General features: G+C 40.7%; 1 protein-coding gene across 1 annotated transcript in view; it reads left to right on the top strand.

The window, feature by feature from the left end:
- The window catches only part of dpys (dihydropyrimidinase), a 65,811-nt gene extending 52,619 nt beyond the window's left edge, over window positions 1-13,192 (top strand). Inside the window, exons 7-9 of the mRNA XM_073052053.1 lie at window positions 4,968-5,110; window positions 10,218-10,425; window positions 12,997-13,192. Of these exons, the coding sequence (XP_072908154.1) occupies window positions 4,968-5,110; window positions 10,218-10,425; window positions 12,997-13,044 (399 nt within the window). The 3' untranslated portion in view covers window positions 13,045-13,192. The remainder of the gene's footprint in view (window positions 1-4,967; window positions 5,111-10,217; window positions 10,426-12,996) is intronic.
- Window positions 13,193-22,953: the final 9,761 nt, after the last annotated feature.

Genomic DNA, 22,953 nt, shown 5'->3' with positions numbered 1-22,953 from the left:
ATGCAGGTGTGGTCAAGAGGTTCAGTTGTTGATAAAATAATGCATCTGGGTGACCTTGTGCATAATTCATAAAAAACAATGGTGCAGATACAGCAAGTAATTAGGGAAGCCAACAGAAAGTTTTTGTTCATTGTTAGTGGAACTGAAAACAAAGGAGGGAAGTTGCACTTTAGTGCCTTAGGATATTGGTGAGACTTCCTGTGGCGTACTCTGACTTAATAAGAGTGCAAGGCATTTGTATAATAGCTAGAATGGTCAGGTTGTCTTAACTGCAGAGATTGGACACACTGGGTTTGTATACATTAGAGTTTAGAAGAAAAGAGAAAAATAGACTGAAATTTATGATGGACTGAAAAGTCTTGACAGAGTATATTCAAGATTGTTTAATGTCATTTCCAGTACACAAATGTCAAGGACATCAAAATAATTGTTCTTTCTTTTCTTTTTCAATCTTTTTATTAATATCAACATGATAAGATTAGTACATAATGGGATTACAAATTTATAAAATTAAAATGAACATAAAATGATACATAAGCAATAAGTACATTATAGTTGTCTTCCCAAATCATGAATGATACAAATATCATATAAACGAGACCAAAAAAACTAAGTAATTCATGTTGAAAAAAAAACAGAAAAGAGAAAAAGAAAAAAAATGTTAATACCCTAAGAAAAACTAAACTAACTATTAAGAAAAAAAGGAAGGAGAAAAAAAATATAAAAAAATATAAATACGCTGTTTATAGTATCTATAAAAAAATTACAAAATCATCAGTGTCCCCAACTCTGATCCTCTCTCTCTCTCTCTCTATACATATATATATCTATATATAATCAAAACCGGAAAAACAAATAGGATTGGAACAGGGTCAAATTACATCATGTGAAAATATTGAATAAATGGCCTCCAAATCTTTTCAAATTTAATAGAAGGGTCATATACGACACTTCTAATTTTCTCCAAATTTAGACATAACATAGTTTGAGAAAACCAATGAAATATGGTAGGGGGATTAATTTCTTTCCAATTCAACAAAATAGATCTAGCCATTAATGTAAGAAATGCAATCATCCGACAAGCAGAAGAAGATAAATGGATTGACCCCATCATTGGTAAACCAAAGATTGCAGTAATAGGATGTGGTTGTAAATCAATGTTCAATACCGCAGAAATAATATCGAAAATGTCTTTCCAATATTTTTTAAAAGCGGACATGACCAAAACATATGAGTTAAAGAAGCTATCTCAGAATGACATCTGTCACATATAGGATTTATATGGGAATAAAAACGAGCCAATTTATCCTTGGACATATGAGCCCTGTGCACAACTTTAAACTGTATCAATGAATGTTTAGCACATATAGAGGATAAATTAACTAACTGAAGAATTTTATCCCAATTCTCAATAGGGATAATAAAGTTAAGTTCTCTTTCCCAATCATTTTTAATCTTACAAAAGGCCTCTGAACATATTTTCATAATTATATTGTAAACATTTGATATTACACCTTTCTGAAAACGATTTAGTTCTAACAATTTCTCCAAAATACCCGAAGAATCAAGATTTGGAAAGGTAAGAAGTACAGTGTTTAAGAAATTCCTAATCTGTAAATATCTAAAAAAATGAGATCTGGGCAAATTATATTTATTAGCTAATTGTTCAAAAGACATAAAACAATTATCCAAAAATAGATCAGAAAATTGTAGTATTCCTTTAGTCTTCCAAGCTGAATAAGCTTGGTCCATAATAGAAGGATGAAAAAAGAAATTGGATACAATAGGAATAGTTAAAACAAATTGATTCAACCCAAAAAATTTCCAAAATTGAAACCATATACGTAAAGTGTGTTTGACTATCGGATTGTCAATTCGTTTATGCAATTTAGAAAGAGCAAAGGGAAGAGAAGTCCCTAAAATAGAACCCAATGAAAATCCTTGTAGAGATTTAGTTTCCAGATTTACCCAATGAGGGCTAGGAGATAAATCCCAATCCCTTAACCAATATTTCAAATATCGAATATTAATTGCCCAATAATAAAATCTAAAATTAGGCAATGCCAATCCACCTTTCTTCCTTGCCTTCTGTAAATATATTTTACCTAATCTAGGATTTTTGTTCTGCCATATATATGAGGAAATTTTTGAATCAACGTTGTCAAAAAAGGATTTTGGAATAAAAATTGGTACCGCTTGAAATATATATAAGAACTTGGGTAAAATAATCATCTTAATAGCATTAATCCGACCTATCAGAGATCAAGACAATGGTGACCATTTAGTGAACAAACATTTAATCTGATCAATTAAGGATAAAAAAAACCTTGAATAACTCCTTATGATTTTTTTGTAATTTTAATCCCTAAGTATATAAAAAAGTCATTAACTAATTTAAAAGGTAAATTTCCATAAATTGGAACTTGTCTATTTAAGGGGAACAATTCACTCTTATTAAGATTCAATTTATACCCAGAAAAATTACTAAACTGAGCCAACAATGATATAACTGCAGGAATGGATTTCTCAGGATCAGAAAAATATAATAACAAGTCATCTGTGTATAATGATAACTTATGTATATCCATCCCACGAGTGATACCAAAAATGTTAGGTGATTCTCTAATAGCAATTGCCAAAGGTTCTATAGCAATATCAAATAATAATGGACTAAGAGGACAACCTTGCCTGGTACCCCGAAATAAACGAAAAAAGGGAGATCTTTGATTGTTAGTAAAAACCGAGGCTACTGGAGTATGATACATCAATTTAATCCAGGATATAAATGTTGGACTAAAATTAAATTTCTCAAGCACAGTAAATAAATATGGCCATTCAACTCTATCAAATGCTTTCTCCGCATCTAATTAAATGACACATTCTGAGGTGCTGCGTGAAGGAGTATAAACAATGTTCAATAATCTCCTAATATTGAAAAAAGAATAGTGAGTTTTAGTAAAACCAGTTTGATCCTCCGAGATAATTTGAGGTAATACCTTTTCCAGCCTGGTCGCCAATAACTTGGAAAAGATCTTGGAATCTACATACAATAGGGATATTGGTCTATAGGATGCGCAATCAATAGGGTCTTTACTTTTTTTCAATATTAAGGAAATGGAAGCTCTATAAAAAGATTGTGGCAATTTACCTAGTCTAATTGCTTCTTCAAAAACCTTGCATAACCAAGAAGAGTAGAGGAAAAACACTTAAAAAATTCCACTGTATACCCATCTGGACCTGGTGCTTTCCCAGAATTCATAGAGGAAATAACCCCTTTAATTTCTGCATCCGTAATAGGAGTTTCTAATATTAAAAGTTCTTCTGATGATAATTTTGGAAAATTCAATTTCCCAAGAAAATCATGCATGGTATTATGATCATGAGGAAATTCAGAATGATACAGAGAGGTATAAAAATCTTGAAAAGATTTGTTTATCTCATCATGGTCAACTGTCAGTTCACCATTCTGTTGACGAATCTTAATAATTTGACGTTTAACCGAAGCATTTTTCAATTGGTTAGCTAACAGTTTACCTGATTTATCACTATGTATATAAAAATCATTGTAAGAGTGTTTTAAGGTACTGAAGGAGTCTATGCTACAGCCTTATTGAAACTCAGAATGTGGGTAGGAAGAGTTTCCCAATCTTTAATGAAGAATTTTAATAGTTTTACAACTGAAGGTCATGGGATAAGGGTGAAAAGTGAAAAGTTTAAGGGGAACATGAGGGGAATCTTCTTCACTCAGGGGTTCATGAGAGTGTGGAATGAGCTGCCAGTGCAAATGGTGTATGCAAACTCGATTTTGATGACTAAGAGAAGTTTGGATAGGTGTATGGATGGTAGGGGTATGGAGGGCTATGGTCTTGGTGTAGGTTGATGGAATAGGCAATTTAAATGGTTTGGCATAGATAGGTGGGCTGAAGGGCCTGATTCTATCCTGTAATTTTCTATGAATCTAAATATATTTGTAAGTATTTTACACAAATCTGCATAAAAATGGGCTCACTTCATGATGTGTTTATTCGAATCAATTTCATTTACTTTGGATGGCATAATGGCACACCAAGTAAAACTGCTCCCTCACGTCTTCAACAACTTGGGTTCAATCTTAACATCTGGTGCAGTCTCTGTGGAGTTTACAGACTCTCCATATGGCCCTATGTATTTCCACCAGGTGGTCCAGTTCTGTTGCATATTCCTAAGATACTTGAGTTGGTAGTTGGCGTCCTGTGTGGAGTTGACCGGGAGAATATGGGGTTTGAAAAATGGAATAGGTATAGCTGATCATGCAGACTCAGTGGGCCCAAGTACCTGTACCTGCTGCATATCTTTCTGACTCTTGATCTGAAGCTTGAATTTATATTGACTGAATTATAATTTTAAACCATCACGAGTCACACTGGAAGTAACTTGAAAAATGTGTATTTAGTTGGTTGATGGTTGGGTTGACTTGTTCTTGGCGATCCATTTGCAAGGTTTTATCACCTTACGAGGAGACATCATCAGTGTGGTTTTAATTTGACAGCACACTGATGATGTATTCTTGTATGGTGACCGAACATTTGCAAGTGGATTTCCAAGGTTGGAGAACAACTCAACCCAAGAGTCAAACTTTTTAAAGTGCCAAGTTGGTTGACTAAATAGTTTAAAGAAATTCTTTGTGCTTTTTAATAATTAACAGGAAATTGTGTTACATATGGTCTTTTAAATTAGCAGTGTTGTAAATGATCACAAGTTTGCAGATGTCAACTGATCTTGAGTGATTTGTAGTCAGCAGTATAACTCCTGTATTTTAGCAGTGTTCTCGTTCCAAGTCGGCAATACTTCTAATACAATTGCCTGTGATAATGTATTGCAAGTGGTTTGTTTAAACCCTGCAAATTACCAGAAGATCTCTAATGTCACTGTATATTGTTAGCTAATTCTGAGTAAGTTGCTGAATAATTTCTCCCTTTCTCTTCTAGCACACTGGTAAAATGGATGAGAATAGATTTGTAGCTGTGACCAGCACCAATGCAGCAAAGATATTTAACCTTTATCCCAGAAAGGGGAAAATAGCCAAAGGCTCTGATGCTGATGTTGTCATTTGGGACCCAAATGCTGTCAGGTAACATAACAGCCTTTTGGTAAAGGGTAGACCTTCTCTTTCCACCAACCTCATTTGCCAATGTTTCTGAGCGAGAAATTCCTGTGTTGATTCGATTTTCAAGCACCCTTGTCAATGTCCAGTAAGAGTTCAAATTTATATCAGTAGTTTTGCTATCTTAATCATTTTCTGATGCCTCATCAGAAGAATTTAATTGTCAGTCATAAACAATTTCACTTCAGCAATTCCATGCCACTCAGCCTGATGAGAAGAGAGAAGGTAAAAAGCAGGTGCTGCATCTTTATCTATACCAGTGCTTCCAGGAGGAAGTGGTGGTATAGGTGTATGTACAGTATGTATAATGTTTGTTTTCTGAATTATAACCATAATTGCTTCTTAATTTATTGAGACACAGCACAGAATAGCCCTTCCAACGCTTTGAGCCACACCGCCCAGCAACCCCTGACTTAACCCTAGCAATCAGAGGACCAATCCGCTTACCAACCAGTACCTCTTTGGATTGTGGAAGGAAACCAGAGAAAACCCATGTGGTCACGGGTAAAACATACAAACTCCCTACAGACAATGGTGGGAATTCCTTGACAATTCTTGCTTTCAGTAACTGCACATTAACTGTAAGTGAAGAAGCTTAAATCGAAGCAAGAGGCTGAGAGTGAAGGAGTAAAGGCATCTTGGAGAGAAGTCATTTTTTTACTGTTTGGGGAAAAAAGGGTAGACTGCGCAGGCACGTCTCATAGAGTGGCAAAGGTTTAAAAAAAGACCACCATATTCAGCGGGCAGTGGAGTGAGAGGGAGCACAGTTGGACGGCTTTGGCTCGACAGGCTTCGGTGTGAACAGGCAGAGGCGAGGGGAGGTTCTGGTAAGTTTTGTTTTGTTTGTTTAGAGTAGAGAGAATGCCAGTCAGGATGTTGGAATGCTCCTCTTGCAGGATGTGGGAGGACAGGGAGACCTCCGGTCTCCCTGACAACAACATCTGCAAGAAGTGCATCCAGCTGCAGCTCCTAACAAATTGCGTTAGGGAACTGGAGCATGAGCTGGATGACCTCCGGATTATTCGGGAGAATGAGAAGTTTATAGATAGTAGCTACAGGGAGGCGGTTACGCCAAAGGAGCAGTGCACAGGTAATTGGGTTACCGTCAGGTGAGGGCAGGTAGAGCAGGGCTCCCTTGTGGTCACTCTCCTCAACAACAAGTATGCCGATTTGGATACTGTTGAGGGGATGACTTAACTGGGACAAGCTATGGCAGCCATATCTCTGGCACTGAGTCTAGTTCTGCAGTGCAGAAGGGAGGGAGGAAGAAGAGGAGAGTGGTAGTGATAGGGGGCTCGATAGTTAGAGGTACAGGTAGGAGGTTCTGTGGTCGTGACAGAGACTCCCGGATGGTTTGTTGCCTCCCGGGTGCCAGGGTCAGAGATGTCTCTGATTTCGTGCACAGCATTCTGAAGTGGGAGGGTGAACAGCCAGATGTCATGGTACACATCGGTACCAATGACGTAGGAAGAAAGGGTGAGGAGGTCCTGAAGAGTGAGTATAGAGAGCTTAGCAGGAAGTTAAAAAGCAGGACATTGAAGATGGTAATCTCACGATTGCTACCTGTGCCACGTGCCAGTGAGGGTAAGAATAGGATGCTCTGGAGGATGAACACGTGGCTGAGGAACTGGTGTAGGAGGCAGGGTTTCAGATTTCAGGATCATTGGGACCTCTCCTGGGGCAGGTGGGACCTGTACAAGAGAGACAGGTTACACCTAAACTACAAGGGGACCAATATCCTTGCAGGGAGGTTTGTTAGTGCTATTGGGGGGGGGTTTAAACTAGATTTGCAGGGGAATGGGAACCAGAGTGCCAGACTAGATAGTGGAGTGGGGGTGAAAATAAATGATGTTAAAGGTTCATGCAAAGTCACAAATAGAAGGGTTGTGTGTGGTGGTAATAATCTTCTGAGGTGTGTCTATTTCAATGCGAGGAGTATTGTGGGGAAGGCTGACGAGCTGAGGGCGTGGATTGACATGTGGAATTATGACATTGCAGCCATTAGTTAAACTTGGCTACAGGAGGGGCAGGACTGACAGCTTAATGTTCCAGGGACCCGATGTTTCAGATGTGATAGAGGTAGAGGGATGAAGGGTTGTGGGGGGGGGGGGGGGGCATTGCTTGGCATTGCTAGACAGGGAAAATGTTACAGCAGTGCTCAGGCAGGACAGATTAGAGGGCTTGTCTACTGAGGCCATATGGGTGGAGCTGAGAAACAGGAAAGGTATGACCACATTAATGGGGTTGTATTATAGACCACCCAATAGTCAGCGAGAATTGGAGGAGCAAATCTGCAGAGAGATAGTAGACAATTGCAGGAAACATAAAGTTGTGATAGTAGGGGATTTTAATTTTCCATATATTGATTGGGACTCTCATACTTTTAAACGTCTAGACAGGTTAGAGTTTGTAAAATGTGTTCAGGTAAGTTTTCTAAATCAATATATAGAGGTACCAATTAGAGAGGATGCAATAGTAGATCTCCTATTAGGAAACGAGTTAGGACAGGTGACGGAAGTGTGTGTAAGGGAACACTTTGGTTCCAGTGATCATAACACCACTAGTTTCAACTTGATCATGGATAAAGATAGACCTGGTCCTCAGGTTGAGGTTCTAAACTGGAAAAAGGCCAAATTTGAAGAAATGAGAAAGAATCTAAAAAGCGTGGATTGGGACAGGTTGTTCTCTGGCAAGGATGTGATTGGTAAGTGGGAGGCCTTCAAAGGAGAAATTTTGAGAGTGCAGAGTTTGTATATTTCTGTCAGGATTAAAGGCAAAGAATAAGGAACCTTGGTTCTCTAGGGATATTGGAACTCTGATAAAGAAGAAGAGAGAGATGTATGACATGTATAGGAAACAGGGAGCAAATAAGGTGCTTCAGGAGTATAAAAAGTGCAAAAAAACTTAAGAAAGAAATCAGGTGGGCTAAAAGAAGACATGAGGTTGCTTTGACAGTCAAGATGAAGGATAATCCAAGGAGCTTCTACAGGTATATTAAGAGCAAAAGGATAGTAACAGATAAAATTGGTCCTCTTGAAGATCAGAGTGGTCGGCTTTGTATGGAACCAAAAGAAATGGGGGAGATCTTAAATGTTTTTATTTGCGTCTGTATTTACTAAGGCATGGAGTCAATGGAAATGAGGCAAACAAGTAGTGAGGTCATGGAACCTATATAGATTCAAGAGGAGGAGAAATCAGAGTAGATAAATCCCCAGGACCTGACAGGGTATTCCCTCAGACCTTGAAGGAGACTAGTTTTGAAATTGCAGGGGCCCCGGCAGATATATTTAAAATGTCGGTATCTACGGGTGAGATGCCGGAGGATTGGAGGATAGCTCATGTTGTTCTGTTGTTTAAAAAAGGCTCTAAAAGTAATCTGGGAAATTATAGGCTGATTAGTTTGACATCGGTAGTAGGTAAATTACTGGAAGGAGTACTAAGAGATAGGATCTACAAGTATTTGGATAGACAGGGACTTATTAGGGAGAGTCAACATGGCTTTGTGCGTGGTAGGTCCCAGTCTAAAAATCTATTAGAGTTTTTCGAGGAAGTTACCAGGTAAGTGGATGAAGGGAAGGCAGTGGATGTTGTCTACATGGACTTCAGTAAGGCCTTTGACAAGGTCCCGCATGGGAGGTTAGTTAGGAAGACTCAGTCGCTAGGTATATACATGGTGAGGTAGTAAATTGGATTAGACATTGGCTCAATGGGAGAAGCCAGAGAGTGGTAGTGGAGGATTGCTTCTCTGAGTGGAGGCCTGTGACTAGTGGTGTGCCACAGGGATCAGTGCTAGGTCCATTGTTATTTGTCATCTATATCAATGATCTGGATGATAATGTGGTAAATTAGATCAGCAAATTTGATGATGATACAAAGATCGGAGGTGTAGTGGACAGTGAGGAAGGTTTTCAAAGCTTGCAGAGGGATTTGGACCAGCTGGAAAATTGGGCTGAAAAAATGGCAAATGGAGTTTAATACAGACGAGTGTGATGTATTGCACTTTGGAAGGTCAAACCAAGGTAGAATATACAAGGTAAATGGTAGGGCATTGAGGAGTGCAGTAGAACAAAGGGATCTGGGAATACAGATACAAAATTCCCTAAAAGTGGCATCACAGGTAGACAGGGTAGTAAAGAGAGCTTTTGGTACATTTGCCTTTATAAATCAAAGTATTGAGTATAAGAGTTGGAATGTTATGATGAGGTTGTATAAGGCATTGGTGAGGCCAAATTTGGAGTATTCTGTGCAGTTTTGGTCACCGAATTACAGGAAGGATATTAATAAGGTTGAAAGAGTGCAGAGAAGGTTTACAAGGATGTTGCTGGGACTTGAGAAACGGAGTTACAGAGAAAGGTTGAATAGGTTAGGACCTTATTCCCTGGAGCGTAGAAGAATGAGGGAAGATTTGATGGAGGTATATAAAATTATGATGGGTATAGATAGAGTGAATGCAAGCAGGCTTTTTCCACTGAGGCTAGGGGAGAAAAAAAACCAGAGGACATGGGTTAATGGTGAAGGGGGTAAAGTTTAAAGGGAACATTAGTGGGAGCTTCTTCACACAGAGAGTGGTGGGAGTGTGGAATGAGCTGCCAGATGAAGTGGTAAATGCGGGCTCGCTTTTAACATTTAAGAAAAACTTGGACAGGTACATGGATGAGAGGTGTATGGAGGGATATGGGCCAGGTGCAGGTCAGTGGGACTAAGCAGAAAAATGGTTCGGCACAGCCAAGAAGGGCCAAAAGGCCTGTTTCTGTGCTGTAATATTCTATGGTTCTATGATATATGTACAAAGGCACTCAGTTGCCTATGAACACCATTAAACAGAAAAGCACTTTTCTGTTCTCCAGAGTAGATCACCTAAGTGACAGCTTATTTGCCACTGCTCCAGTCACTGTATTCTTGGATAAAGAGTTAGTGGCACAGTAGTCTCTGTGGTACAAAGGCAATCCTCTTGATCAATACTTCCTCATTAGAACATAGAACATCACAGCACAGTGCAGGCTCTTCAGCCACAATGTTGTGCTGACTTCATCAGATTGCTGTGATTTTTATTGGGTATTTCCATTTTTAACAGGACTATTTCAGTTAAAACACACCATCAGGCTGTGGATTTCAACATCTTTGAAGGTATGGTCTGTCATGGGGTCCCTTTGGTTACCATCTCACGAGGAAAGGTGGTGTTTGATCATGGAGTCCTACATGTTGTGCCAGGCGACGGAAAATACATCCCACGGAAACCATTTGCAGAATATGCCTTTAAGCGAATTAGACAACGTGATCAGGTCAGTGATTGTTTCCAAGATTAAAAGTGTTGATGCAAGCTGGAAATTAACCCTCACTAAGAAGAATATGACACATTCATTTCCCAGATGTGTAAATTTTTTCAGATTTCTCTTTAGCTTTACAACTTTATCTTACTATTACTCACTTTCCAGTTTCATCCCTTTTCACTCTGCATCTTTTTGTACTGGTTTAATATAATTCCCGCTACTTTCCCCATTCCACTTCTCGTCCTTTCATAGAAGGATCAATTCACTTGCGTGTTGCTTCATTGCCTCTGATTAAAAGCAATTTTGTCTTGTCAGTAAACTTGTAGTGTCTCATTGTATTGCTATTTATCTTGTCTATGTACAGAGCACACTTTACTTGGACAGGGCATAATTTGCACTTCTTCACATCCCAGGAAAGGGGTAAACCAGCTTGTGTATTACCTCCTAGTTAACATCAGTAATGAAAACATGGAGTTTATCTTGGGCCAACTGTAATGCCTTCACTCTTCCATTTCCCTTCAGTTTTTGGACTAAAGGGGCATAATGGTTAACTTGTTCAGAGGCATGGAATGTAGGCCAAAGCTGGGGAATTTAAATTTATGTATTTTACAAAAAAAATCAACATTAAAAATCACTAACATTAGTAATGGCATCATGAAGTTACTGGATTGTAGTATAAATCTGAAAAATCTATGTGCTCCACTGGTGTTCCTCAGGAGAAACTGGTGGTGAGCTGCTTTCTTGAACCTCAGCACCCATTTTTATAAATATGCACCCACAGTACTGGTTGGGAGGGTATACCAGAACTCAGACCCAGGGACAGTAAAGGAAAGACCACATATTTACAAGTCATGACATTATACAACCTGGAGTGGATCAAGCAGTCAGTGGTATTTCCATGTGCTCCCAAACCTTGTTCTTCTTAGTGCTGGAAGTCATGGATTTGGGAGGTAACTTCAAATATGTTTCTGCATTGTTCTGCTATCAAAATTCTGCCTAAGTATGCATGCTTCCGACAATCCATCCTTAATATTAGCCTTTATATAGGCTCGGAGGGAGAAAATAATGCCTTTGTTCTGGATGAATTAGTAGCTTTTTCTTGAGCAGCTCTGATCCCTCTGCTCCTTTCAAACAAGATATAAAAGACAATTGGACAATGATTAGGCAATAAATTAGGGCGGAGGCTATTAGGGTATATTACCCTTTCACTTTTATGTTTCACTCTTCCTGTGCTTGTTGTGAATGTCCTATTTAATTAAGACTAATTGAGGTCAAAACTGCTTTTGATTTTGCACATTTGACACTGAATAAACATCACAGGATGTAATATTAACTCCCTACATTGGATGTCTGCTGATCAAAACTGAGCAATGGAGCAGTTAATCTTAGGCCTTCAACTCTTTCTCCCCCACCCCCCTCCGATAGGACGCCAGTCTATCGCGAGGTTAACCCCTAGCAGGTACCCATTTTCAGCTGGGTGGACTGGAGCAATGTGTGGTTAAGTGCCTTGCTCAAGGACACAACACACTGCCTCGGCTGAGGCTCGAACTCACGACCTTGAGATCACTAGTCCAACGCCATGACCACTTGGCCATCCGCCACACTCTGATCCCATACCCATACAATACTCCAATCTTAAAAATGCAGGAAGGAATCTCTGATAACAGGTGGAAGAAGGCCAGTGGTAAATCAAAGATGTTTTCATTTTTATGTTTCTTATGTGATCAAGGAATGCCTTAAAAACCCCTTAACCTGGAATTCTCCTCTTACATCTCTGCCTATTCAACATTGATTATCTCTAGGTATTTCTGCTCCATAAGATCCCTTCCAGATATATGGTGCAGATTCCCACAGGAATGTACACCCTATGTACAGGGCTCTGGCCATTTCAATTGCTGATCAGAAAATGTATCTGTTCATGACATTGGGAAAATTTCTTTCAACCGGGTCCTGATCATTATGACTGACAGACACCTTCAACCCCAAACACACTGGTTGCTTTGAAGTTTCATACACTCACCCATCCCACCCCCAGCAACCACTTTGAAAGCAAAGCCCTTAAGGGCATCGTGTCACGGTGCTATATTTGTGTTGGGAGTGCTTGATTATCTCCATTATTTACATCTTTCATCGCTATACAACTCTCTTTTCTGTCGAAGATAATATTGTAACATCGAAATAGAGAGCTGCTGGTCTCCCACTCTTGTTTGTTGCAGGAGCGACCCGTGAGATACTGCAGTGTTGGGTTATGGATGGTAGATTTCTGATGGGAGTCTAGATCAAGGTCTCATTGGGGGCTTTGCTATCCCTTGCATGGTGGGGGGGGGGGAAGGAGAGGGTTGATGCTTCTGCTGCCGCTTGTGCATGGAAGCTTCTGATGTTTCTGTCATTCATTCATTGGAGTTTTTTTTGATTTGTGGATGTCTGTGAGGAGGAAGAATTTCAGGTTGCATAATATACATACATTCTCTGATAATAGATTGATCCATTGACTCTCTTTTCCATCAAAGCTAACTTTTAAGATAGCATTAAATCTACTCCCATTGATGGGTAACCATGTTAATCATTGCTTTTAAAATACAGGTTTGCCAGCCCAAGCCAGTACAGAGAGAGCCATACATGGGAGAATGAGCACCAAAACGTTCAGCTGCCTCTGCCCTGTAAAGACAAAGAGACATGAATACACCAAAGATTTTCCTGTCTGAAATGTATCATCTGTTTATAAATTGCAATTGTTGCTCCAGCAAGTACTAAACGCTTTTGCAGTTTGAAGCACAAATGATTTTTACTGAAGATTTATTGTGTGTTTGCTTTTATATCCCTGGAGAATCCACTGTATTGAATCAGTTCTTGAGAGATGATGGAATTACTAAAAAAATGTTTGTCTAATGTACAATATATAAGTCATTATCACTGGATGCAAAACAATGGTGAAATACTCAGCAGATCAAATAGGATCTATGGAGAGGGATGAAACTCAAGAGAAAACAGATGCTGAAATTTTGAGCATAAGTCAAACAGCTGGAATAATTCAGTGTGTTAAGCAGCATCTGTAGAGGTAAAAGGATGGTTGACATTTTGGGTATAACACTTTGAATTGGCACACACAATTTCAATTGATCACTTCTACATTCCTCTCCAGCAAAAGCATTTGTGCTGTGCTCTCCTCCTTCCTTCCACTTTACACTGCATCTTAAAAATGGTCTATTTTTAATGTTTTCTGGTTTTACCAAAAGCTCATTGATCTGAAATACTAATTCTACCTCTCTCCATGGAACAGAAAAAAATCTGCTGGAAAAACTCAGCCGTTCAAGAAGCATCTCTAGAGGCAAAGGGTAGTTGATGTTTTAGACTGAGAGCAATGAGGGAAGGAGGCCAGTATGAGAGGGAAGCTTGAGACAGAGGTTGGTAGGGATGGGTGGATGCAGAAAACAGGAGGATGATGAGCAGGTAAGACAGAGACAGATGCTGGAGGTGAATAGATGGAAACTGAAAAGTAAAAAGAATTATTTAGTTGATGGAGCTGAGTGGGAGGTGGAAAGGTAGGGACTATGTTTAGACAAGACAACCCTTTTGCAAAGCACCTGCACTTTGTTCACAATAGACATCTTGAACTTCTGGTTGCATGTAATTTCAAATATCCTTTCGTTCCTGCACCAACCTGTCTGTCCTCAGCTTTCTTCACTGCCACAGTGATGCTAAGCATAAACTAGAAGAACACCACCTCATATTCCACTTGCTCAGCCCTACAGCCCAATGGTATGAATGGTGAATTTTCCAGACTTAAGTTATCTACTCCTCTTGTGTTAATTTTGCATTTCCATGAGTCCACTAATGTTTTATTTCTCTATCTCCCTCTCTCCTATCTTGTGTATGCCCCTCATTAACAGGACACATTACCCTCCCCCACCTAGTCTGTTGTTCCTAGTCCACCTATCTATTTCACCTGGATTTCTTCTCCATTGGGTCTCCTTTGCTCCTACTCCTCTACATGGCTCCATCTATCCATAATCTTCCAAGATTAAAAGTACATTTATTATCAAAGTATGTATTGCAGTATACAACCCTGAGATTTGACTTTCCACAGTCAGCCATGAAACAATGGAAAACCCATACAACAAAAAAAATCAAACCACCCCAACCATGTGGAAAGTCGGCCAAAGGCAAAACAGAGAATATAAAACACCCGCTCACAAAGTCATTGAAAGAGTCCAATCATATTCAGTTCAGCTCAGTTCAGTTAAATCCAGCACTGTGTTGCTCGTTATGTGCTGGCGGTTACATCCCCCCCCCCCCCCCCCCCCCCCGTCCTCTCCCACCGATCAAAATCACATAAAATAGTAACAAAGAAAGGAGATATTTGAATCTGGCTGCTACCTACCATTCATCTGATTCTACCTATCACTTACCAGCCTCGGTCTGAGCCCTCCCTCATTTTGATAGCCTGCTTATCTTCCCTCTATACTCTCAGTCCTGATGCTGAATCTCAGCTCAGAGCATTGCCGTCCCTTCACCTCCACAGACGCTGCTTGACCTGCTGAGTTCTTCCAGTTTTTGCTCTATGGAAAAAGAGGCTAAGTTAACTTTCATACCAGTGCCCTTTAAATAAAACTGGAAAAAGTTTAAAAAACAAAAAGTTTTATGATGCAGTGGAGAGAGTGAAAGCACTGCCAGAAAAGTTTTGCTCATGTAGAATGTAGAAGAGATCAATAGAATAAGAGTACACTGGTGCAAGGTATTATAAGATGGTAAACGAATAACTGAATGACTGGGAGTTGAATTGGAGGAAGAGGAAGAAGCCTGAAATTCCCAGAATGGGGAGAAATGGATACTAGAAATGTGAAGTACTAAAACTACAAATTCAGTAAAATTATTTGTCTCCATGTTGATCCTAAGGTGTAATATGTCCAATCAGAAAATGAGGCAATGTTCCTGAACACAGAAAGAAATATATTCTAGGGCAAAAAAAGTGATGCAGTGCTATTGAAAATTAGTGCAAACTGGAGTACAATATATTTGTACCTAGTACCTCTTGAGACAGAGTCATACAGAACAGAAAAAAGGCCTTTCTAACCAAGGTGTACATTCAAGCTAAACCCCTTTCTCAACATTTGGCCCATATCCTTCCAAATTCTTGTCATTCAGATACCCATCCATATAATTCCTAAATGTATTCAATGTACCTACTTCAACCATTTCCTCCGGCAGCTGGTTCCATTTATTAGGATGAAGGGTAAAGTTGGCAAGCTTAGGGAACCATGGATGATAAGAGATATTAAAGCTCTGGCCAAGAGATAGAAAGAAGCATACATTAAGTTTAGGGGGTCAGAATCAAGCGAAGCACTTAATGACTATAAAAAGATTAATAATAATCTTATTGAAATAAGGAAGGCAATGAGAGGGTATGAGGTGATTCTGACATATAAGGTTAAGGAAAATCCCAAGATGTTCTGTAGCTGAATTAAGAGTGAAAGGATAGGCAGGGAAATTTTAATGTATCCCCTTAAAATTCAGCAGGGCTGCCTATGTCATGAGCTGCAGGAGATGGGTGAACAAGTATTTCTCCTCTTTGTTTACTGAGGAGAAAATCATGGTTTTCACAAGAGATAAAGGGAAATATATGGTGATGTTTTGGAGGGTATTCATGTTACTAGGGAGGAGGTTTTGCAGCCATACTGCACATTAAGGTGTCTAAATCACCAGGGCCTGACAGACAGACAGACAGACATACTTTATTGATCCTGAGGGAAATTGGGTTTTGTTACAGTCGCACCAACCAAGAATAGTGTAGAAATATAGCAATATAAACCATAAATAATTAAATAATAATAAGTAAATTATGCCAAGTGGAAGTAAGTCCAGGACCAGCCTATTGGCTCAGGGTGTCTGACACTCCAAGGGAGGAGTTGTAAAGTTTGATGGCCACAGGCAGGAATGACTTCCTGTGACGCTCAGTGTTGCATCTCAGTGGAATGAGTCTCTGGCTGAATGTACTCCTGTGCCTAACCAGTACATTATGGAGTGGATGGGAGACATTATCCAAGATGGCATGCAACTTGGACAGCATCCTCTTTTCAGACACCACCGTCAGAGAGTCCAGTTCCACCCCCACAACATCACTGGCCTTACGAATGAGTTAGTTGAATCTGTTGGTGTCTGCTACTCTCAGCCTGCTGCCCCAGCACACAACAGCAAACATGATAGCACTGGCCACCACAGACTCGTAGAATATCCTCAGCGTCGTCCGGCAGATGTTGAAGGACCTCTGTCTCCTCAGGAAATAGAGACAGCTCTGACCCTTCTTGTAGACAGCCTCAGTGTTCTTTGACCAGTCCAGTTTATTGTCAATTCATATCCCCAGGTATTTGTAATCCTTCACCAGGTCCACACTGACCCCTTGGATGGAAACAGGGGTCACCGGTGCCTTAGCCCTCCTCAGGTCCACCACCAGCTCCTTAGTCTTTTTCACATTAAGCTGCAGATGATTCTGCTCACACCATGTGACAAAGTTTCCCACCGTAGCCCTGCACTCTGCCTCATCTCCCTTGCTGATGCATCCAACTATGGCAGAGTCATCAGAAAACTTCTGAAGATGGCAAGACTCTGTGCAGTAGTTGAAGTCCGAGGTGTAGATGGTGAAGAGAAAGGGAGACAGAACAGACCCCTGTGGAGCCCCAGTGCTGCTGACCACTCTGTCTGACACACAGTCTTGCAAGCACACGTACTGTGGTCTGCCAGTCAGGTAATCAATAATCCAAGTACATGCTCAGATTTTGTGAGAGGCTAGAGAGAACATTATGGAGGCCCTTGCAGAGGTATTTGCTTCATCATTAGTGAAGTTCCCCAAGACTGGAAGGAGGCTGATATTCTTCTGTTTTTTTTAAGAAGGGTAGCAAGAACAAGTCAGTCAGCCTTCAGTAGTGGAGAAGTGATTTGTGTGTGAACCAATGTTCACTGGTGTGTGTGTATGGTATGCAATGAGAGTGTTAAGGTAGTGAGTGTTGAGTGCTGCATTACTTTACCAAATTTTGAGAGGTGATTGAAGTCATGGATCCAAGCTCATTGAAGATTTGTACCTGGCAATTTTTTTTCAGCCTTCTCCTCCATTTATGCTTAGCATGGATTCCCTGTAATCCTCTTGTACCTTTATTTCATTAGTAATTGTGGACAGAATAGCTTTGTTCAATCTGGGACCCACATTATGCCATTTGAACATTTCTTGCATCTGTTCATTCCTGGCTATCCATAACTTCTCTCAGTTAGTGATACTATTATGGTCAGGTGGCCTTTAAGACCTGGAAATCTGCTGTAAATGAGCATCATACATTTGTCACAAGTATACAGTATTACATTGCTAAATTGAGTTTTCCAAGCAGTTATCGGGAAAAAAGTGAAATGCATGGTGAAAATGCTCAAAGGCATTTGCATGAAGTCATTGAAAAAAGTCTGCCAATGACACCAAAATAAATTACTGCAGATTACATACAAAGTGCCAGTTCTGTGTATTTATTTAAGGGGCAAAAATCTACTTCCCCATATTTCTGTGGGCAAGAACAGGAACTGTAAATCAATGTGGATTTCAGATTGTATTCCTAGTTCATTTGTATTTTATATAGCATATGATTCATGCTATTAAAATAATACTGTTGTATCATTAAATAAGGTTTTTATCCCTGTGCATTATTCTGTAGAATAATAGATATTCTACATAATGTGGAATATTACAGCACAGTACAGGGCCATTGGCCCACACTGTTGTGCTGACCTTTTAATCTAAGAGCAATCTAACCCTTCCCTCCTACATAGCCCTCCATTCTATCATTTCAAGTTCTATAAGTACTAATGTAGGAATCATACTTTCTCTGAGAAATTGGCTAAATGATATTGGACTCAGAAGAGTTAAATTATGAATGCAGATTATATAGATCAGAAAGGTTCTTAACAATGCAGAGGAACAGAGGGACCACGCCCATAGATCCCTCAAAGTTTCAGTGCATGTTGATAGGGTGGTTAATGCAGTGTGGTATGTGGCTTTCAATACTAGTTGGAGGTTTGAGGTCAGGAGCCAAGAGGTAATGCTGTACTTGGAATATAGTGTTCGGTTCTGCTCGCCTCATATAGGAAGGATATCGAAGATTTAGAGATGGTGCAGAGGAGATTTACCAGGATGCTGCCTGGATTAGAGCATGTCTTAAGAGGATAGGTTAAGCAAGCCAGGACTTTTCTCTTTGGAGAGAAGGGGCATGCAAAGGTGACTTGATAGAGGTGTACAAAGTGATAGGGGACCTAGATGGAGTGGACATCCAAATACATTTCCCCAGGGTGGAAATGGCATTTATGAGAGGGCATAACTTTAGGTTGTTTGGAAGAAAGAATGGTGGGGGGAGGAAGTCAGAAGTAGGTTTAGTGGTAGGTTCATTGAATGTTCTCCTGGGGTGGGTGGTAGTGGCATAGTGGCAGATGCATTAGGGACATTCACGCTCCAGGTAGATAGGCATATATATGAAAGAAAAATGAAGGGCTACGTGAAAGGGAAGGATTAGATTGATTGTTCATAAAGGGGAGAAGAAGGCAGAATAAGGATGCACCGTCTTGCAATTAGAACAAAGCCATACTGAGCTAAACCAATTAACACTTTTTTTACGCTCGTTAGTGAAGACCTGAGAATACCCCACATTGCATCCTTCCTTGTTCCCTCCTCAATTAAATTGTTCAGCAAGGTTAATAACAGTTATAAAATCATGACAGGTAAATGAAGTGAAGGTGTAAGTCAGCTGTGATGTATTTGAACTGACAAAGGAGACTTAATGATCTACTTGCTATATGCATATGGAAGCAAATTGGTTAATGCCAGAACTAACAGAGAGTAGATTTAATCTTGCTCTCTGAGACCCACTTGGCAGACACTTAAGGACAAATTCGAGGTATACTTCTCTCAGAAAGTTAGTGATGAAGATGTTGCTGATAGAACATTTAATATTCTTCTTCTGTTCTTCTTAAAAAGTCACCAGGATTGAAGGTGGTAAGTTTCCATTTTAGAATAAATGTATCATTTATAAAGGGGAGAGGGAGACTGCAAGCAGGAGACTATAATTCAAAGTTCAAAGTAAAATCTGTAATCAAAGTATGTACATGTCACCATACACAACCCTTGTGGACATTCACAGTAAATACAAAGAAACACAATAAAATCAATGAAAGACTGCACTCAACAAGGTGGACAAGCAGCCAATGTGCAACAGGCAACAAACTGTGCAAATACAAAGAAAATAAACAAGCCATAAATATCAAGAATGAGATGAAGAATCCTTGAAAGTGAGTCCAGAGGTTATGTTCACTTCAGTGTTGGGTGAATGAAGTTATCCCCTCTTGCTCAAGAGCCTGATGGTTGGTGGTGGGGGTTAGTAACTGTTCTTGATGGTACAGTTCCTGAGGATCCTGTACCCCTTCCCTGATGGCAGCAGTGAGAATAGTCCATGGCCCGGAGAGTGGGGGTCCTTGATGATGGATGCTACTTTTCTGTGACAGCACTCCAACAACATAGTAACCTCTCGGGTCTCTTAAATATCTCCCTCATCATATATTTATGTCCTTTAGTTTTGGACACTTCTGCATTGGGGAAAAGACCTTGACCGTCCATCTTATCTATATACCTTACAATATTATGAACTTCTATTGGGTCACCCTTCATTCTCCTGTGCTCCAGGGGCTAACAAACATAGCCCAACCCTCCCTATAACTCAGGCTCTATAGTCCAGCAGCATCCTTGTAGATCTCTTCTCACCTTCACCAGCTGTCTTTCCTACAAGAGGGAGGGTGGACCGTAGTCCATGTGCAGCCTCACCAGTGATTTGTATTACTGCAGCAAGGTGCACACTCCTAAACTTGACGCTCTGAGTGATGAAGGCCAGCATACAAAGTGCTGTCTTCATCACTCTGTGTACTTCAGTGGCTGCTTTTACTGTGCACTTGTACTCCCAGGTCCCTTTGTTCCACACACTTGCCAGTGCTCTGTCATTCTCCGTATAAACCCTGCTCTGCCATTCACCGTATAAACCCTGCTCTGTCATTCACCGTATAAACCCTGCTCTGCCATTCACCGTATAAACCCTGCTCTGTCATTCACCGTATAAACCCTGCTCTGTCATTCACCGTATAAACCCTGCTCTGTCATTCTCCATATAAACCCTGCTATGCCATTCACCGTATAAACCCCGCTCTTTCATTCACCGTATAAACCCTGCTCTGTCATTCACCGTATAAACCCTGCTCTGCCATTCTCCGTATAAACCCTGCTCTGTCATTCTCCGTATAAACCCTGCTCTGCCATTCTCCATATAAACCTTGCTCTGTCATTCTCCGTATAAACCCTGCTCTGCCATTCACCGTATAAACCCTGCTCTGTCATTCACCGTATAAACCCTGCTCTGTCATTCACCGTATAAACCCTGCTCTGTCATTCACCGTATAAACCCTGCTCTGTCATTCACCGTATAAACCCTGCTCTGTCATTCACCGTATAAACCCTGCTCTGTCATTCACCGTATAAACCCTGCTCTGTCATTCTCCATATAAACCCTGCTCTGTCATTCACCGTATAAACCCTGCTCTGCCATTCTCCATATAAACCCTGCTCTGTCATTCACCGTATAAACCCTGCTCTGTCATTCTCCATATAAACCCTGCTCTGTCATTCACCGTATAAACCCTGCTCTGTCATTCACCGTATAAACCCTGCTCTGTCATTCACCGTATAAACCCTGCTCTGTCATTCTCCGTATAAACCCTGCTCTGTCATTCACCGTATAAACCCTGCTCTGTCATTCACCGTATAAACCCTGCTCTGCCATTCTCCGTATAAACCCTGCTCTGTCATTCACCGTATAAACCCTGCTCTGTCATTCACCGTATAAACCCTGCTCTGCCATTCTCCGTATAAACCCTGCTCTGTCATTCACCGTATAAACCCTGCTCTGCCATTCACCGTATAAACCCTGCTCTGTCATTCACCGTATAAACCCTGCTCTGCCATTCACCGTATAAACCCTGCTCTGCCATTCACCGTATAAACCCTGCTCTGTCATTCACCGTATAAACCCTGCTCTGCCATTCACCGTATAAACCCTGCTCTGCCATTCACCGTATAAACCCTGCTCTGCCATTCACCGTATAAACCCTGCTCTGTCATTCACCGTATAAACCCTGCTCTGTCATTCACCGTATAAACCCTGCTCTGTCATTCTCCATATAAACCCTGCTCTGTCATTCACCGTATAAACCCTGCTCTGTCATTCACCGTATAAACCCTGCTCTGTCATTCACCGTATAAACCCTGCTCTGCCATTCACCGTATAAACCCTGCTCTGTCATTCACCGTATAAACCCTGCTCTGCCATTCTCCGTATAAACCCTGCTCTGTCATTCTCCGTATAAACCCTGCTCTGCCATTCTCCGTATAAACCTTGCTCTGTCATTCTCCGTATAAACCCTGCTCTGCCATTCACCGTATAAACCCTGCTCTGTCATTCACCGTATAAACCCTGCTCTGCCATTCACCGTATAAACCCTGCTCTGTCATTCACCGTATAAACCCTGCTCTGTCATTCTCCATATAAACCCTGCTCTGTCATTCACCGTATAAACCCTGCTCTGCCATTCTCCATATAAACCCTGCTCTGTCATTCACCGTATAAACCCTGCTCTGTCATTCTCCATATAAACCCTGCTCTGTCATTCACCGTATAAACCCTGCTCTGCCATTCTCCGTATAAACCCTGCTCTGCCATTCTCCGTATAAACCCTGCTCTGTCATTCACCGTATAAACCCTGCTCTGTCATTCACTGTATAAACCCTGCTCTGCCATTCACCGTATAAACCCTGCTCTGTCATTCACCGTATAAACCCTGCTCTGCCATTCACCGTATAAACCCTGCTCTGTCATTCACCGTATAATCCCTGCTCTGTCATTCACCGTATAAACCCTGCTCTGTCATTCTCCGTATAAACCCTGCTCTGTCATTCACCGTATAAACCCTGCTCTGCCATTCACCGTATAAACCCTGCTCTGTCATTCACCGTATAAACCCTGCTCTGTCATTCACCATATAAACCCTGCTCTGCCATTCTCCGTATAAACCCTGCTCTGCCATTCACCGTATAAACCCTGCTCTGTCATTCACCATATAAACCCTGCTCTGTCATTCTCCATATAAACCCTGCTCTGTCATTCTCCGTATAAACCCTGCTCTGCCATTCTCCGTATAAACCCTGCTCTGCCATTCTCCGTATAAACCCTGCTCTGCCATTCTCCGTATAAACCCTGCTCTGTCATTCACAGTATAAACCCTGCTCTGTCATTTACCGTATAAACCCTGCTCTGTCATTCATCGTATAAACCCTGCTCTGCCATTCACCGTATAAACCCTGCTCTGTCATTCACCGTATAAACCCTGCTCTGTCATTCACCGTATAAACCCTGCTCTGTCATTCACCGTATAAACCCTGCTCTGTCATTCATCGTATAAACCCTGCTCTGCCAT

This window comes from Hemitrygon akajei, chromosome 1, assembly GCF_048418815.1.
Source record: "Hemitrygon akajei chromosome 1, sHemAka1.3, whole genome shotgun sequence".
NCBI lineage: Eukaryota > Metazoa > Chordata > Chondrichthyes > Myliobatiformes > Dasyatidae > Hemitrygon > Hemitrygon akajei.
The sequence above is the reverse complement of the archived record's forward strand: the minus strand, read 5'-3'. Positions and strand labels throughout refer to the sequence as shown.